Raw genomic sequence first — 20,797 nt, 5'->3', positions numbered from 1 at the left:
CGGGATATCAGTCAAAAGCAATAACATATTCACGCACACGAACATGTATAAGGGGAAAATACATAAAAAATTACACTAAGAAATATGTTAAAAATAAATTAAAAAAACCACACACAAATATTAAAATAAACATGTACACACAAATAAAATTACATATATACACGTACATAAATTAAAAATATATAAAAATATATACAAAAAAATTTAGTTAAAAGTATTAAAAAAATCATTGCATGTCATTCCAAATTAAAATAATCAATTGAGCCTATGAGAAAAAGCAGCAATATCAGTAGAAACAATGAAGAAGATTTCATACAAGAACTCAAACAAATGGGCAAAAACAGATAAAAAAATGAAAAGATGACACCTGTTAATAGGTTTTATCAAAAAAAAAGAATCATGAACACTGTCATGTGTATATGCAAATAAGCATATATACACCAATAAAACTGAATGTGGTGGGATATGTGGATGAATATACAAGTTCTGTTGGCAATCTGTTTCATACTCTTCCAACTTGGCATCGGAAGTTATAAAATTTATCATTATTCCTGGCAGTTGTAATTTCAATTTGCAATGGATGTCTTCTCGTTAATAGTCTGCCAATGATTTCAAAAAATGGAGTTGACTGACCCGATGATGATTGGTATTGCTGAGCAATACCATAAAAATGATTGGTAGTGCTTTGGCAACGAGAGTAGATATGTTCCAGCATCCCTGATTTAGACAATACAAAAGGGGAAGAGGTGACCTCTCATCATTTACTGAAAGAAGAATGGCAAATAAAATGATAAGGTTTAATAAAAAAGAAGTTGAATCAAGGTTGGCAGATAACATTGGCTCTAACCTAAAATAATTTTTCAGACAAGTTAATAACAGATGTAAGGGTACAGTTGCCCCAGTCAATGGAAGGGTGTAGGGTAGAGAGCAATGTAGACACGTGTAGGGCTTTCAATGACTTTTTCATGTTAGTCTTTTAAAGTGAAGGTGATATTCAAAGTATTGGTGTGCATGGTGTGACTAAGTTCTCAACAAAAGTCAAGTAGAAGTCCTAAAACTAAAAATTTTAAGTCAGGACACTTAACTCCATACTTTTTTTTACTTTTTTATCATTAAACTCGATCAGAGTATCGATGTGTGTGGGATTGTTAGCAAATTCTCAGATGACATGAAACTTATTGGGGTAGTCTAAAATTATAGCAAAAGGGAGAGGCTTCAGATGAATTTGAATATAATTGCAGCATGGGCTAATGATTAGAGCATGACCTTTTATGTTAAAAAGTACAGGGTCTCCCATTTTGGTTGAAACAACCCACGTTTCACTTACGAGTTGATTGGTTGTGTCATTCGGGATGCAACTAGGTTCACCAATTTGGGAATCCTCATTGACGAGTCGCTTCAGTTTTCTGGACAATGTTCAGGAGTGGTTAAGAAGCATACAGAATGCTCGGTTTCATTCTGAAAAACGTCTCTTCACGTTCTCCCAAAATGATCCTCCCATTTTTCTGGTGCTTATTTCGTCCTGGATTGGAATATGCCATTAGGTTTTAGAGACCATACTTACAAAGGAACATGGACGTGGTCAAGGGAATGCAGAGCCTTCAATGCTCTGAGCATTTAATCAAGAGCCACTCACATGCTCTTGATGGCACATGGGATTTAAGCTGTGAAAAGAGACTTGATTTTTTTTTAATATGTTTACATTGGAACAATGCAGGTGTCAGAGATATGATTGAAGTATTTAAAATTTTGAACAGGATGGCGCAAAAATTGACTATGAGTTATTAATACATCGTTTATCAACTGCTTCAACCAGGGAATGTCAGTATTGATTTGTAAGGGAAATTCTAGTTGAAGGTGTTGCAGGGAATTTTTCTCTTATAGGGCTGTGAATGGAATAGGTTACCTCTGGGGGTCGTAAATTCTAACAGGATTGATATGTTTAAAAAGAAATATGGTAAACATATTGGGATAAATCCAGAAGCTATCCATACTTAGATGAGACAACCATAATTTTTATGGGCAATGTATATTTGTATATGCATATTTGTATTTTATCATAATTATTCGTTTTATATTGCTCTTATTGGTTGTTGCTGTATTTTTAATATAGTTTAGATATATATTGGACATTTTGTCTGTTGTGGCCTTTGTGTATTTGTATAAATGGATTAAGAAGATGAGAAAGACAGCAGTTTAATTGTTTGTTGTATGCAAACATAGTCTCTGGATCAGCTTGGTGTAACTGGACATTGACAAGGCCAGTTAGTCTTCACACACTATTGTTGAACAAAGTTAGAGAAAAAAAACTGTTTAGATGGTTGTTGTGAAACCCCAGTGAAAAAAAAGGAAACAAATTTTTCAGTTTATTCTTTAAGCAGGAAAATGACTTGCTTGGAAATAGCCATCGAAGGAAAGCCATATGTTTACTTTTTACTCAATTGTTAATGTTAGCACATTAATAATCACATTTTTTCAGTTTTTGAATATGGGGGGAAAAAAAGGAAAAATATGGTGATTTCAAGACAAGAGAGCAAACCCTAGCTGCAAGCTGAATTTTACAAACGTTATAAGCAGGAAATAGCAAAACAATTTTTTAACATTATTATCCAGGAAAAGTTAAAATTTTCAATGCAAGAAAAAAATTGGGACCATGAAAATAAGTTGTAGTAAGTAGAAAAATGTTTTGAAATGGAGCATTACAAGTTTGTGTGATCCACTATATTTTTAATTCGTATAACCTGTTTTCATTACTACTTTATGCTAATATTTCTCTGTCAGGTCAGTGCTTATCTTAACACATGGGCTTACCTGGGCATCTCATGATAATGGGATCCACTAATATTATTTGCCAGAGTAAATATGTGAATTGGTGATCAGGTACTTCCAGCCAGGCAGAGGTTCCCAAAACATCACTTTACCATATAGAAAGCAAGGTTTCATCTCCCATGGTATAATGATTAGCACACTTGCGCAGATTGTAAGAGCACCAGGGTTCGTTTCTGGATGAAGTGTATTAGATTTTTCTTTACGAGTTCATCTCAGCATAATATCCAGTAAGTCTCTTTCCTTAATAAGCGTAAACTTATATCCAGCCTGTTCATCTTCCCCCCCCCCAATATTCATCATGATTTCCATAATACCCTATAAAAATATTTGGTTTGACACCCCCCCCCCTCCACAACATGTTTGAGCCCTTATAAATTTACGCCTATGCTTTCCTTAATGTACACATGTTTTTGTTACACTTTCTTGACAACTACTTTTAACCTGGAATATTTCCTTAACGGACAACAACCAAAGTTCGTTCACGTTGCGGTTTTTTAAGCTTTAATCACATAATAAGTTATTTTGGGATAAGTGGAACTGCTAATTTCACTTATGCCAATTCGACCTAGCATCTAGATTGAAGAATTCAACAAAACTTTTCAAAAATGTGGGAGTAGGTTTGTTATGTTTTTTTTCATGGCTAATGTTTTAAATTTTTCTTCAGTGTCCCCTTTTCAAGATTAATTTTATTTTTTAACTGGGCATGGGTTTCACTTGCCTTGATGAGTGAGGCAAGTAGAACAACTAGACTACTACTAAACCACACATGAACCACATCCATATTCCTCTGCAGAAAGAACCTATGACTGGTTGTGCTTTATAATCCATAAAAAAAATGATCATGGTTGAAAGCTTAAAAGGGAAGAAATTTATTTATGTCATAAAAAGTCCAAACTTTTTTATTGTTCTTAAAATACAAAGCTAATTAACAACCCTTGGTATGTAGAAAACTCACAATGTAGAAATTTCTCTCCCCTCAACAAAACATTAGCCAGCATTATATGGTATAAATAAGAGAAATGTGAATTTTTCAGTGTCTGTCAAACTTGCAGCATGATAAAAGTTTCATAACTTCATCACCTGTAATAATACTCTTGTCTTCATTGTTAGGCCATTGCAAGATAAATGTAGTAGCAAGTTTTCTCTTTCAAATTTTGTTTGCAGATGAGTCTCCACTTTGGTTAGTTGCCTAACAAATATGTTCACTAAATTTTTATTTGTAAGTTAGACAAGATTTCAATACGAAGGTTTTTAACAACTGACTGTTGCGAAAATGAATTTTTTTGGAAAGAGAAAATTCAACTGCCTTTGCAGGGAATCAAAACTATGTCCTTTCACTTCCCGGGTTTACGCCGTAGACCACTAAACTTAGTCTACAAAGACAACGAATCTCCCAATCTTTCCTTGGAGCTCGTGTACACTGAAAGGGACCGTACACAGACGGCCGGACCTAACTCAGGCCAAACTCAGAACTGCTGACGCTGCCGCCAGATGGCGACTTATGCAAGGATGACAAGGAAAGTGAAAAGACGTGTGTTCAGTTCTCTGCAAAGGCAGTTGAATTTTCTCTCTTTCCAAAAAAAATTCATCTTCGCAACAGCCAGTTGTTAAAAACCTTCATATGGTAGCGAAGAGTGACGTCATCCTTGCATAAGTCGCCAGCCATCTGGTGGCGGCATCAGCAGTTCTTAGCTTGGCCTGAATCAGGTTCAGCCATCCATGTATGGTCCCTTTCAGTGTACACTAGCTCCAAGGAAAGATTGAGAGATGCGTTGCCTTTGTAGTCTAGTGGTATAGGGCGTTAGCCCTGAAAATGAAAGGGCATAGGTTTAATACCCCAGAAAGGCATTTGAATTTTCTCTTTTTCCAAAAAATTCATCTTCACAACAGCCAGTTGATAAAAAACTTCGTATGGTAGTGGAGAGTGACATCATCCTTATATAAGTCGCCATCTGGTTGCAGCATCAGCAGTTCTGAGTTTGGCCTTAGTCAGGTCCGGCCATCTTTGTATAGTCCCTTTCAGTGTACACGAGCTTCAAGGAAAGATTGAGAGATTCATTGCCTTTGTAGTCTAGTGGTCTAGGGCATCCACCCAGAAAGTGAAAGGATGTGGGTTAAATTCCCCACAAATTCAGATGAATTTTCTCTCTTTCCAAAAAAAAATTCATCTTCACAACAGTCAGTTGTTAAAAACCTTCATATGGTAGTGGAGAGTGATGTCATCCTTTTTTTTTGCACAAGATTTCAATAGTTGAAATGGGAAGAGCATAACAAGTGAATGAAGCACAAACCTAACCTCTCCAAATGAAATTTCCTCATAATCTTCTATGAGCAACTAGTATGGCAAGCATATTTTTACTGAAGTATAGCATAAAAAACACAAAAGAAAAATTCCTCCAGGAATAGTTCCCAGAAGCTAACGGAATTTTACAAATAGTACTGGGTTACACTTATCCCACTATGTTTGTTTTCTTCCTTTTGTATGGAAATATTTTTTAACTGTGCTGCAAGTGCCATACCTTTATTTTTCTTGTCAACGCCAAAATAAAGTTTTTGAATTATATAGCACAGCTTTGGCAACTTGTTGATCATGATTCCCCCAGTAGAAATCCCTACCTTTATTTCAGTGAATTTTGTGAACAATTTTTTTTTAATTTCTTAAATAAAAGTTTGTAAAAACATAAATCATGTAGATATTTGTAATTGTGTCCAAATGGTACAATCTGAATTACAAAATGTAAAATAGTTTTGGATAGACTGGGTAATAGTGTACTGGAATACAAAATAACACAGGTTTTGTCTTGTGTTTCAGAGTCAGAGCAGCAAGCAAACCCTGATATAAGATGAAGACTTTCATCCCTTTAACTGTGCGAATAGTCGGAAATATATACAAATACCACAACAGGCAAATGCATTTCTGTATGTGCAAGAAAAACTTTTTTTTTTTTTTCCATGTATCACAAATCATCAAAAAGTAATTCAGCAGGCCACTATATTCCTCATCTATTTCCAAGTGGAGCAAATTGAAAGTTTAAAATTCATTTTATTTTACTGAGTGCTATAACTGAAATTCAAAGAGTTTTCAAAATCACAGAAATGGACTACAATTGCATGTGAACATTTGTTAGATTCAATGAATGTCATTTCTCATATTACTTTTAGGATGTGAAGGGAAAAAAAGAGAGAAACGAAGAATAATGAATAAGATATGTAAGTTCTATAATATTATCCCTTTATTACAAAAACACATGGACAATATCAATGTATAACAATGTAGACTGTCAGTAGTTTTGAACAAAGACTTAATAACTCTTTCAATAAATTAAATCATGTTGATATCTTTGGAAAAAATTTTAAGAAAAAAAATTGAAGTTAATTATTCACAACTTCCCCCCCCCCCAATAGATTACCACATAGTATTAAAGAGATCACACAGTAGCAGGCATAGTAATCATTTGCTTTGCAGCTGTTTTGGATTTGACCACCTTAGTAGGAAGGTTCATCCCTATAAATGCTACCACATGTGCAGATGGATAGTGCTACAGGTTTTACATATCCCTAATTCTGTGGCACTAGTGTGTTAAGATAGTGTAAATATGGTTGAAATTAGTGTTCCATAAAAGTTTGGGGACCCTCACTGCTCCAGAATATGAGCTTTTCTGAGAAAATTATGAAAACTTTTCACACACATTCAAGAATGCATTTGTTTAGAAAAGTTAGAACATTGGTAAGTTCTCTTCATTAAATAATACTAATTCAAATCAGTCTATTCATGCCATCCATATTTTTTTAACATTAATGATTTTCAACTATTTTAAACATGATAGGTCTCATAATTCTAATTATATGAAATTTACGTAAAAAAATTTTCAAAGGAAAGATTTCTATTGCTTGATATTATGGTATGGTTTGATAACTTGTTTCCTGTATGAGTTTTTTCAGCTTAAAATAATGTGTAAAAACTGAAAACTGTAAAGCTAATTAGAGCAATGCTAATCTTGGATACTGTTCTCATTTCGCAATAGTTGAGGATGAAAAATAAACCATGTATGTTTGCTCTTAATCTGATATCTTACATGCATTTCTGGTTACAGTAAATAGTTATTCAGGAAGACTGAAAGACTGCTGTGCGTTAGGACTTGGTGAAGACAAATATTCAAGAAACTGTAAAAAAAGAACTGATATTGTTAAAAATTATTTGAAAGAAAATGACAAAAATTGTTCTGAGGTTTTCTTCAGTTGTTGTCTGCATGCTCAAATGGAAAGGGATTCTACTGGTAAGCTGTGCTTGTGTTTGAATAGTTTGAACAAGTAATAAGTTCACATGATTATATATTCTCCCTTTATTTTCATTAATTTCAATTCATACCTAGTTATATTGAGGGCCAAGTATTTCAAAGCAATGAAATAATAACTGATAAAAAATAGTTAAGAACAAAATTTAATTTTAGACCATAGACTACAAACATCAAATATGATCAATTTTTTTACACTCCATTTTCCATGCAAGATTATCCGATCAAGACATTACCTATAATTTTTTTTTCAAAATCAAAAAGCATTTGGGGGTGGCAATATGAGTATGAAGTACTATTGACATGTATTACATACTGCACAGTTTCATATTTCATTTTGTCATACTATTTTTTGTGGCAGCTTGCGTACATTAATGTAAGTGGCAGCCCAATGTTGAAGCTCAAAATTTTTGTTATTTTTAGCAGGGCCACAACTAGATGCTTGATTAGCCGGGACATGCACACATTTTGGTGCCCCTAATAATGTTGAAAGAGAGGTTAAAAAGGTGAAATTTGCACCCCCTTTGAATTGATGCCCTAGGCACTAGACCTGCCTGCTCCCCAGTGGCGTAGCCAGGGGTATTTTAATTTTTAATTAATTTAATTTTTAAATTTAAAGTTTCAAATTTAAAGTTTCAAATTTAAAGTTTCAAATTTAAAGTTTCAAATTTAAAGTTTCAAATTTAAAGTTTCAAATTTAAAGTTTCAAATTTAAAGTTTCAAATTTAAAGTTTCAAATTTAAAGTTTCAAATTTAAAGTTTCAAATTTAAAGTTTCAAATTTAAAGTTTCAAATTTAAAGTTTCAAATTTAAAGTTTCAAATTTAAAGTTTCAAATTTAAAGTTTCAAATTTAAAGTTTCAAATTTAAAGTTTCAAATTTAAAGTTTCAAATTTAAAGTTTCAAATTTAAAGTTTCAAATAATTCAAAGTTATAAGTAATTTTAATTTAGAATTAATTTTAATTTAGAATTAATTTTAATTTAGAATTAATTTTAATTTAGAATTAATTTTAATTTTGAATTAACTTTAATTTTGAATTAATTTTTAAAATATATTAATCTTTATATTTTAAGCATGTTTGACATCAGGGCCACAACTAGATGTTTGATCACGTGGGGCAAGTGCACATTTTGGCGCCCCCTTGTAATGTTGAAGGAGAGGTTTTGAGAGTAAAATTTGCACCCCTCTGGTCCAACGCCTAGGGCACGAGGCCCGCCTGCTCCCCCATAGTTGCGGCCCTGTTTGATGTCTGCGGACACTAGGTTGGGTCTCACTTAAAAAAACCTTCACTGTAAAAAATCGCCCCCTCCCAACACATCTTGGATCCGCGCCTGCATGCAACAGTATAATTATTCAATCATTACATTTCGCTCATAGTTACAGAAATTGGTGATAGATAGCAGCACTACACATAACAAGCATTGAATATGGATGAGTTACTTGTGTGGTTTAGTAGTGTCAGAAACTAGAAAAAAAAAGAAAAGGCATTTTGAGAGATTTTGAGCCCTAAAACTGCCAAGATCAGACATGATGGGGTTATAGAATGTAGAAGAGTTGTTTCTTGAAGGTGGGTAAAATGAAAAAAAAAGATATATTAGGGCCAATAGAGATCCTCAAACACAGGAAATGAGAAGAGGAAATTGCAGAAATATATAAGTATATTGTGTGATAATTTAGAACAACCTAGTTGATAGATGGATAAATGTGGTATTTTTAAAAAAAGTGATTTTCTCGGAATTAAAACCTTTTTTGCACGTTGTGTTTCATCTCAATCAAATGCTTGTCTCATACAGTTCAGCAGTTAGTCTGAGAAATTATCCTTGCAATAAGTTATGGCTGATGCCTTTGTTATCTTGTAGCACCTACATCCCTCTTTCCATTTAATTAGCTGAAAATTTTTTAAATAATATAAATGCACTACACACTCATCGCTTTTCTGAAGCAGACTCTCAGTTCAAAATAAACACCATGGTGTACCATCTGCTCAAATTCTGCTGTTTCAGGGCAAATGTGAAACCCCTACCCACCTCCTGCAGCAGGTTCCCTAGGCTTGATTTTTGTTGGACCCCCTAGCCAGTTTTTTTACGAGCCTCTGTATAATGAATTTATTGTGTGAAAAAGCAAAAACATTAATTTAAACAAAAACATTAATTAGCCAGGGCGCTGTCAACCCTACCCTTGTAAGGGCCATGCCCAATACTGCTGCTTTAATGAAAAGTTTTTACCGCCAAGAATATGATCAATAACTTTCCTAATGCAACCCAGACGCAGAACCAATAGCCTGTGAATTTACTCTGTATTTTGCTTTCAGAAAGGTTACTCTCTGGCAAGCACTTCAAACAGATAAAGAATTGAAAAAAAAAACATCAAAGAATGGTCATCCTACCTATATCGAGTTACAAAACATTGCTTTGACAGCCATGAGTCTTTTAAAACCCAGTCTTGTCCTTTTTCAGATTGTTCAAAAACAATGGGAATTATGTGAAAAATTAGCTGAAGAAATACAGGGAACCTGTCGATAACGGACACCCTTGGGACCAAAAATTTTGTCCCGTAATGGGGAATGCCCATTGATAGATAGTAAAATACATCTCTCTTGTAGATGTAACTCAAAAAGTGTCCCTTAATGGGAGATGCCTGCTTATGGAGAGTGTCCGTTATGGGAGGTTTCACTTTAAACTGTATCAGAGAAAAAGAATACCCTGAATGTTCAGTTTGTTCTTACTCTTATCCAGATCGGTTATTCCCAATTAGCATTTACCCGAGGACCATTTGGTCAAACAATGAAGGACACAAAGGAATTGTCTATTCATTGGTTGCTATGTAGTTTCATTCTTTCTGATTTGTTCTGAAATCACTAAATAACTAATGTGGCAAAAAATCAAAAGAAAAAAATCATTACATTCCTAATGCCTTTTGACTCACAATGGGTGCCATCTGTAGAGGATAAATTTGACCACTACCATGCTGACCAGGGATCCCACTTACCAAATCTTAACTCTCGGTTGCTCTGCGGAAAAATATGTCTGTGCAAGTCAATCGTCAAAGTCAGAATTTCTGACTCTGATAGACAGCTTGGCATTTTTCAAGTTAAGATTTGGGAATCAATCTAAGTGAGATCCCTGGTCAGCATGATGTCTTCTGAAAATAACATCCATTGTATGTCAAAATGCGTTAGGAATTTCATGGTTTTTTCCTCTTATTTGCCTCATCGATGATGCCTTTTGTGATAATATCACTCAAAGGATTATTCACTGTTTGATGTTCTGAAATACACCCCCATGCAGGGGCGGCTCTATGGGGCTGTGCGACCCATGCAGCCACAATGTCACCTTAAAAAAGTCTCCCACTGAAAGTAGGTAAATTTGATGAACACGAAAATTATTTCATTCAATATTCAATTGATTCATACACCTGACACTTTCACTTCCAATTTTGAAGATGGATAGTTGCAATTCAAACAATTTAAACATTTCAGACACGGCAAAATATATAGGCACACATGCATATACATGCAAGGTTATTTGGCACACACACCAATTCGCTTGAAAAAAATTCCTAAATGGTAGTTACAAAACTTTTTCTGTTCACAGAGCCCTTTGCGTGAGCATCTGCAATTTAGTAGTAAGTGATATCTGTTTACAATAACAGTGTATCATGATGAAAGTAATTAGATTTGTATTATAAAAAATTTTCTAAATTTTTCATTTCTTAGAAGATCATGTTATTTTTCTTTCCTGTTTAATTTGTTATATGTAATCTTATTTTTTTCAATCAGTTTGTTGGGCAATTTACCACTTATGGCATCGTATTTTGAAAATTTTACAGTGTATACTAAAATGTTATCAAAAATTTTAGAATTGATTAAAAAATAAAAATTAATTAAACCAATTGAAAAGGAATTGATGCAGTTAGTGTGGGAAAAAGGAATGAAAAAAGGTGCCTTTCCAAATTTTGCTCCCCTATTAAAGTAAAACCCCTCTTTTTCGAACACTTGTGGGACAAAAAAATTTGACCACAAAAAAAGGGTGACTGCATCAGAGGGTTTTCCTGTTGAAACTGTAAACTTCTGTGTTAACTACAATTGAAATGGTTTATTGTTTGCAAATGAAGGAAATTCTTACAATATAAGATGCGCTTTTAAACTTATGAAAGTATATAGTTATTGGATAGATACAAAATTAAAATAATAAAATAAATATTACACAGAGTTCATATACTGAATTTACATCTTTTGGAAAATTGATCAATTGATGTTTGATGGGTTTTACAGAGTATTCTAACTCCTTCCCAAACATTGGCCACAAGTAGCCCATGGGCCAGCTGTTGGCCACCCCTGGTATTTATCATTGGCTGAATATCCCTCAATAATTTTTGGCAATTTTTTACTCCATTTTCTGCACACTTCATCATCAGCATTCCACAATTTCATGACGCATACGAAAATGATCCTACCACCATTTGAAGTGAATGCTTCTCAGAGTTCTTCTGTAGCTTCAAAGTTGATAAGTCTGAGTTACTTTGCTGATTCTTGAGCTCTTTCTTGTAAAATCAGCTCAAAAACAGGTAAATTCTTGCTGAAACAAATCAATTGTATACAACTGCATCTATGGTAAGTTCTTCTATATTCGGAAATTCATTTTTCTTAGCTGGCTTTCTGTTTTTCAGCGATTCTTCTTGCAATGTTCCTTTTGCTTCAAAATCGGACATATCTGTGTCCTCCTGACATTGAATTCATTTACAAGAGTATGAACTCCTATTTTACATTTTTCACTGTATTCTATGGCATCGATTTTTTCTCTTCAGAATGTCTTCTCTTAGTGATAGAGAGCGAGGATTACTGGAGATAGCCTTATTAAACAGCGTGAAATCATGTAAAATGCATAAGCACAACCAGCAAACTGACATCAGAAATGTCAAACAGTAACAAAAATTTCATTGAAAAGTAGATAAAAAGTGGTTGAAATATTAGAACTTGTGCTACTGTCCAGTGAGCATGATTTGAATCTAAATTACAGCTATTGGTGTCTGTACATCGGTTTTAGTCCAATGGGACGAATGATAAAAATGGTGTCTGCAACCATATCTGAGGGGGACCATTAAACGGGTTTGAAATACATGATTTAAATAGGCTTTTTGTCAGGATATTTTTATTTGGCTGTAAAACAGGGGTGACTGTTAAGAGGGGTTTTACTGTATCTTTATACTTTATCATATGATGTTGATCATGCAGTTGCTCAATATGCATCTGTTTTATTAACATTGACTGTTCAGATTTCAACTTTTGGCATGTTTGTTTATGAAAATGACAGAAAGCTGCAAAAACTTTCTGAATATATTGAAAACATGAAAAAAAAAATTTGCTCTTAAAAATATGCTAACATGTCTTTTTAGTGTGATCACACATTATATTAATTCACTGTGTAAACATGTATATTCTGAATTGAAATTTGAAAGGTGCATATTGCAACAAACTGATAGATGTCATTGCACTAGATACCATGTTCAGTGATGAAAAGAAATAAGATTAAATTAATTTAGTTTTGACAGAAGTGGTTATATGTATATGCTTTAAAATTATAATTATATATAAGTGAAGAAAACAACCAAAATACTTTTGAAAGATTAAAGAAATAAGGGGTGGCAACAGTAGTTGGGGTGTACGCACGTGTTTGTTTTTGCTCCTCTAAAAAAAAGGAAAAAAAGGGCAATTTTTTTTTTTTTTTTTGCGTTACATTCTTTAAAAACGTATAATATATACAATTTACAGCATATTTAATTCGCATGGTTCGTTACTAATCCTTTTAATGTGCAATATTTATTTTAGTTAAATCCCACGTTAATTATCTAATCACGAGCTACGTAGCTGTTATCAGTCAGCCGTCAATATGTCTAAGTGTAAGTTGTGCTCCGAAGATATTCTAACAATGGATGATGGATTAACATGTGTCGTATGCAGGAACATATTTCATTTTTACTGTGGTGGGCTAAGTGAAAGATCGTTCCGAAAACTCAAACGAGATGAAAGTTCGTGGTACTGTTTTACATGCAAAAATTCAGGAAATCATAGTGCACCATCAATAATTTCAGCTTCATCGATGCCGACATTAACGACTATAACAACAACATCGACATCAATAATTACACCAGTCGCAGCTTCATCAGGTGTCGCCAGCACAAGTCTATCAAATATCTCGATCTCAACAAACGCAGCATCTACTACCTCGACAGCATCAATCGCTGATAACTCCTTAGTCTCTATATCATCAATTCCGCTCATCCAACCGCCAACAGTGACTGAAAACACAGATTGCTCAATTTCATTGAATACCCAAATGGCCTTGCCATCTAGCGATGAACAATATTTACAAAACTTACCATCCGATCTAAAACAAATAGTTGACATAATCAACAAGTCTTTCGAAAACCAAATTACGGCACTGAAATCGTACATTTCTACTCAGTTTCTAACACTGACAGAACAGAACCATCAATATCAAATTCAAATAGCTGACCTCCAAAACAAACACCAGGAAATAATATCCGAAAACTCAGTTTTGAAAACCGAAATCACAAAACTCCAAAGTGAAATTGGTGGTCTGCAACAATACTCAAGAAGATGCAACATCGAAATACAAGGATTGCCAGAGACACCAGAGGAAAATATCGACAATTTGAAAATGACTATTGTTTCTCTAATAGATCCCGAGATGTCAAATACCATCACAGCCATTCACCGCGTCCCAACGAAGATAAAGGACAAAATTAAGCCCATAATTGTCCAGTTTGATGGGAAATCCAGCAGAGACAAATTTTTAAAAGAAGCAAAAACAAAGAAATTGTTAGCGTCATCAATTGATAACAGACTTAAATCGGTGCCTGTATATTTTAATTGCCACTTATGTCCATATATGAAAAACGTTTATTATCACTGTAAACAATTCAAGCAACAGAGGAATTTCAATCACTGCTGGATCAGAGATGGTAAGGTATTTTTGCGTCAATACGATGATTCCAGGGTGTTCAGTATTACTCATGTAAATGACTTAAATAATGTTTATTAATTATTAATCCCAATCTAAACTACACTGACCTGAACACCCTGGATGAACTGAAAACATACTTCTCTACCAGCAATTCAAATTTAAATAATACTAACTTTACATTTTCCTCATTTAACGTTTTCCATATAAATATACGCAGTGTTAGATCGAATTTTAATCAACTGCTAACAACTTTAGGTACCAATATTCAAAACATACATATTTTAGTCCTCTCAGAAGTCTGGATTTTTGACAACGAAATAAACTCTTTCAATATTCCCGGATTCGAAATATTTCATTGTTGTAGACAATATAATAATTCGGGTGGTATACTGGTATATGTTAACGATTTCCTAAGCCTAAAACATTTAACTTCAATCACCATGCAAACAGCTGAGATTGTTGTATTGTTTCACCAATCTTTGGAGTTTACTATTTTATCTGTTTATCGATCTCATTCATTTCTATCTACCGATTTCATTAACGAATTGAAAACTACTATTGATCGAATCAAATGTAAAAATGTTCTAATTATTGGTGATATCAATATTGACCTTCTTGACTCTAACTCTAATATTACTACTGAATACTTAAACTTATTGTGTAGTAAAGGATTTCAGCCATATATCGAAGGCATAACTAGACCTCGATCAAACACATGTCTTGATCACATATTCATACGGAATTCATCTGATATTTCTGATATATATTCTTCTATTTTTTTCTCTGATTTGACAGATCATTATGCAATAATTTGTAAGCTATGTTTTAGTATATCCACTTCAACTATCAGATCAAAACTAACTAACCTTCAGTTTAAAAAACTTGATTATCGGAAACTTCATATTTTTCTTCAAAATTACAATTTTTCATTCAATAATATTGACCCTTCTAATAATTTTGAAGAATTTTTACTTAAACTTGAAACAATAGTACACAATCACGCTAGATATATCAATTGTAAAAACAATAGATCGCAGCTGAATCCTTGGATCACTCATGAATTACGACACCTGACAAAAATTAAGCAAAAACTGTATTATAAAACACGAAAATTTCCATTCGATATCCCATTAAATATAGCCTATAAAAATGTTGTAAAGCTGGTCAAATCCAAAATAAAATCTGCTAAACTTGAATATTTTTCCTACCAATTTTCAAAATGTAACACTCCCACAAAACGCTGGAGATTCATTGATGGTATAATTAAAAAAACTGATGGTCATAATAAACTGTTTTCCTCCGATTCTGATCCTATTTCTCTGGCTCAAAACTTTAATTCCCATTTTGTTAATATTTCCACACTCAATATCAACATAAATGAAGATTTTAAGCAATACATGAAATCGAATCCTCACTCAATATACCTTTTTCCAACAACTGCTGATGAAATCTTGACAATTATTCAAAAATTACCCACTTCTGGATCCTTTGCAGAAACAATCAATACCAAGGTCTTGAAAATTCTACCATATAATATTTTGAATACTCTCTCAGATTTAATAAATATATGTATGGCTAATGGTATATTCCCGAGGTCTTTAAAATCAGCTATCGTAACACCTATTTATAAATCTGGAGATCCCAATGATTTTAACAACTTCAGACCAATCTCAGTTCTACCCTCTATCTCAAAAATATTTGAAACAATTATCAAAAATAGAATTTTTTCTTTCTTGTCACATTTCAGTTTCTTTTCTAACAACCAGTTTGGATTCCTTCCTAATAAAAACACAGAAACTGCTCTACTAACATTTACTAAATTTATCGCTGAAAATATTGATAAATCTAAAAAAACCATTGCAATATTTCTTGATATAAGAAAAGCATTTGATAGCGTGAATCATCATATATTACTCAATAAGTTGTCATATATCGGAATCAGAGGTAATACTCTGAATCTAATTGCTTCTTTTTTAACTAATAGAACACAATCAGTCAAAATTCACAATAGCCTTAGCACCCCATTGGAAATAGTGAAAGGCGTCCCTCAGGGATCTGTATTGGGACCATTATTATTTTTAATATTCATAAATGATTTATGTAATTTAAACATAAATGGCAATATCATAACTTTCGCCGATGACACAGTATTACTTTACTCATCTGATGATTTTGAATCTCTTACTAACCTAATCAATACTGATTTAATTAAAATCCGAAAGTAGTTTGTTGCTAACGACCTTCAGATAAATACATCAAAAACTAAGTTTATAAATTTCTCTTCCCAATCTAACACTCACTTTCACCCTAATTTAATTTTCCATAATTGCAATTGTACTATTAATTCTGATTGTAATTGTTCATGTCTCGAACAAGTTACTACAATTAAATACCTTGGAGTATATATTGATCACAATCTTAAATGGAAGAGTCATATCAAGTACTTACAAAAAAGACTACGACTAGCAATTTATAAATTTTACTATCTCAAATCCTACTTGAATCAGTCGTTTTTATTAACCCTTTATTATTCCTTGTTTCACTCACTCCTACTATATGGTCTAACTGTCTGGGGTTCTGACTACCTTTCAACCCTTTACCCTATAATCAGCCTCCATAAGAGAATAATTAGAATCATCACAAATAACTTTACTACACCATCAATACAACTTCATCAACATCTTGGAATACTTACATTACGTCAATTATATTTCTATAAATCTATTCTCCTCCTATTCAAAGGTCAATTCTCCTTGCCTTTAAATACATCTCGATCTTCAAATCGATTAAATAATATGTATTCACTTCCGCTGCCTCATAAAACACTGTTGAAGAAACATTTTACTTACCTTATCCCAAAATTCTACAATACATTACCACCAGAAATCACTCACAATACTAATTTATCATCCTTTAAAAAGTGTGTCAAGCAATACATATTCTCACTAGATGGTATAGAAAATTTGTTTTAATGTTTTTTTTCACTTGCTCATATAATCCTTAAATAACGTAACAGTTTAATTTAACTACATGCTGCATCTAGTCGTTTTTGCTTTCATTCCAACATCTAAAAAAATTATATTTTTAGTTGCAGCATGTAGAACTGTTTTTAAATTGCACTCCTCTGTTGCCATTAATTTTTATTTTAATTTGAATAATTTTGATTTTTTTTTTTTTAGTTGACTATTCTGTTTTCCATACTAATCTTTACTAGCATTTACCAGAATGGGTCATTTTTTTGATTGACTCCTTGGTAAATTTTTTCTTTTTGTACTGTTATATGATAACAATAAATTTGATTTATATATAAAAAAAAAATAATTTTTGTATATGAAAAACTATATTAAATTCCAGATAGGATGACCACTTGGAGACCTCCAAAGGAACATACTCATAGTCTCATACTTATTTGTGATATCTCACTCACAGTCCAGTGATTTTCATTTTGAACTTTTAAAAGTTGGTGTGGATGGTGGCTGCCACATCCACAAGTAACTCAATAAAAGTATCCTCATGCTCATGTATACTCTTCAAGTCTATGACATGACATGGTATTTGCCATTTCATTCTATAATTATTTCTCATCACAATGAATTAAAAAAGACATGTAAATATACTTTGTGTCCCAAAAGATAGACATTTTGTGTGAAATAAAATGTGAAATAAAAATTAAGTGTAATATTGGTTCAAAATTTATTTGCATATTCATTTATTTTGTACTTGAAGACCCTATTGAAGATACATTGCAAGCCACTGAATGTGATCCCATTGAGACTCTGGGTTTCTGATAATAATCTATTAATATCTATATCTGAAAGAAATCCAACTGCAAATATGATTACCATATGTCTCGCTCGATCAAACAGGATGTATGAAAATGAATATCAGAGAATTGAAAATTTCAGTAGTGATTAAGAATAATAACATTTTGTAATGCCATTTTATTATGATTGAATTTGTTTTTAATTGAATTAGGATTCATACAGAAGCCAAGATCTGGTTCTGATATTTTACCTGATTTGCAAGAAATTGATATAAATATGTTCAAAGATATTCCAACAGCTAGAATAGATTTTCGAGAGACATGGGCATATAAAGATTTTAACATCAAGTAAGTATACACAGGATGAACATAATAGTAGTATCTAGTGATGACAGTGGGTCTGTTATCACTAGATACTACTATACTATTAAAAAAATTGACCATGTCTTAATAAGCAAGCAACCTCCACTATATGAGGTAATTTTTTAGTTTTTTTTGTCTTTTTCTATGCTACTGAAGCAGAATCTTCATATAGTTCCGAAATGTGTCTAGCTGTTGTTTTCATCATATTTTGGGTATAATTACATTCATCTTCGCATGACTATTGTCTTGTTACTGCAAAGTGGGATCTGATATCACTGTAAGTGCTCACATCTCTACCAGCTTTTAGGATACGATTCCATAATTCACATTACTACATTTTGGTCCAACTGGTATTTTTATTTCATCATTAATCAGTCGGTAAGAATGCTTTCAATTAGTCCAATCGAGCACATGTGTATTAGAGGAAATTCGATGTCACAATTTGCTGAAATATTTGCTGTTCATGATATAAAATTGTCAATAACATTACTGGTAAAATAGACTGGTCATGGTCCTTTTTGGTTAAGCTAAAAAATCTCAGCAGATTTTTTTTAAATTGATGGTAGTCTAACAGCACAATTTTTCAGTATTTTTAGGAAAAGTTGTGCAATTTCAATATTCTAAACAATCTGGTTCATCATGAAAATGGAGAGAGAGATTAAAAATGGTCAAAATGACCAACTTAGTCCTTCTAGTGTTAAGCAACAATTTTATTTTTGATGAAGTGGCTGTTTTTGAGAATAAATGTGTAGATGTATACGCTTGCTGCCTTGAGAAAAAAATTACATGTGCCCCTATATATAGGTGTATTAAGGTTTAGAACCCTGGATTTAGTGTGACAAAGCTCACCTGTTTTTATGGAGCTCATTTTTTTTGCGTGATAGTCATACATGTTTGCATGTATGATGTATGTTTAACATATGCCTGTTTATTTCAAATAATGAGATCATCCCCAAAACCTGAGATTGCAGTTCATGAAATGCTCAAGAACCTCTTCCATGAGGGTCTTGTTTATCAGTAGGCTATTGTAAAATTCGCATGGGGTGGATGGAATATCTCATAAAATATCAAATTGTTTTTTCTTTTGTTTCAAAAAATTTGAGCACCTGAAAATAAATGAATTATTACATGAATATTTTTATAGGAATGGACATCAACTTGATCAAATAAGTGTTGTATATCTTCCTTGGGTACGTATGTAAAACTTGAATCCATCAATCTTAACATTACAGGTACAAAAGGAGGGGACACACACACATACATCTACCAACGCAAAAATTACATGTCTATTTGCTTCAACAGCATTTGAAAATGTGTGCTGATACTGTAAGTATGTATTTTACTATGGCCATCTTTGGCTTTGATCATGTATTTTATACATCAAGGCTATGAGTCTCTAGCACATGTCTGAATTAATACTCAACCATGGCTTGCATAGCTGTTGATGTAAAGTCAATAGTAGCTAGCTCACATTAGGATTGCGTCTTTTGTTAATATGGCACTTTGATCTCTCAATAGAATTATAATCAGGGAGTATCATCAGATAACCATCAAACCATCCTTAATGGTACTTTTTTCTTTCAAAATCTCTAAAAAATGTCATCAACTAGAAGGCAGAGACACAAAATCAAAGCACTACCCTCGATGTTGATGTATGTTGCTTCCTACTTTTAAATGATTTTAGATGTTCAAGACTTGTATAGAAATTGCAATTTCATTTGCGATCAAGATTTTGCCCATTTGAATCACAGCAGCACTAAATATTGAAGGACTGGACACACCTCATTACAACATCTCAGAGAGATATCAAAGTGTTCCCCAAAGGATAAGTGCATGTAAAAATTTAATTGATTTTTTTTTCCTCAAAAATTACAAGTCACAACAGATGTTAAAATGACAAACAATATGATTAATACAAATACAAGGCCACAACAGGCAAAATGCCCAATGAGGTGGCTGAAAAAAATATGCTCATAACAAATATAGATGTCATATATATCAAAAATACAGCAACCCCATAAAAATGCAGGGGGACTCGTGTCCGCTTGTCAAAGCAGTTGGCGTATCCTATCCTTTCCGTTGAAAATTTTAAACACTTCAATCATATCCCCAGAGACACATTCATTCAATGTAAATATCTTCAAAAAATTACGTCTCTCTTCATAACTCAAGCCTTGTGTGCCAACAAGGACATGCATAGCTCTTCTCTGCACCCCTTTCAACCAAGTCTATGTCCCTCTGAATAAACTCTGATTTTCAATATATATTGCTTGGTCAGATGTCCCTGTTTTTCACTATGAAATTCATTGCTCAAAAAAGCTTTCTGGATGCTGGTTTATCACGGTTTTTCCTTGAGCAATCAAAGTTCCAAGAATTCAGAGTTCTAAAATAAAATTATTTCATTCTCATAAATTTCAAACATTAAGCATGGTTTTTAATTTACAGCGGTATTGTGTAATAAGTGCTTGTGCTATCTTGAGGTATATAAAGTGTTATAGAAAACAACAAGAACAGCAATTGTTTTCTAATAATAAAACAAAAGCAATTTTTTTGTATTCAG

General features: G+C 32.9%; 1 protein-coding gene across 2 annotated transcripts in view; it reads left to right on the top strand.

The window, feature by feature from the left end:
* Positions 1-20,797, top strand: part of LOC149065441 (complement C3-like) — a 278,201-nt gene that overhangs the window by 77,185 nt on the left and 180,219 nt on the right. Inside the window, exons 16-18 of one of the 2 annotated variants that reach the window (XM_089253976.1) lie at positions 5,992-6,039; positions 6,924-7,106; positions 18,087-18,222. In XM_089253976.1, the coding sequence (XP_089110102.1) occupies positions 5,992-6,039; positions 6,924-7,106; positions 18,087-18,222 (367 nt within the window). The remainder of the gene's footprint in view (positions 1-5,991; positions 6,040-6,923; positions 7,107-18,086; positions 18,223-20,797) is intronic. The other variant, XM_089253977.1, reaches the window with a different exon arrangement.

Source organism: Pholcus phalangioides, unplaced genomic scaffold (assembly GCF_987345545.1).
Source record: "Pholcus phalangioides strain wild (caught in Gottingen) unplaced genomic scaffold, Ppha-v1.0 ptg000039l_1, whole genome shotgun sequence".
Classification (NCBI taxonomy): domain Eukaryota; kingdom Metazoa; phylum Arthropoda; class Arachnida; order Araneae; family Pholcidae; genus Pholcus; species Pholcus phalangioides.
The sequence above is the reverse complement of the archived record's forward strand: the minus strand, read 5'-3'. Positions and strand labels throughout refer to the sequence as shown.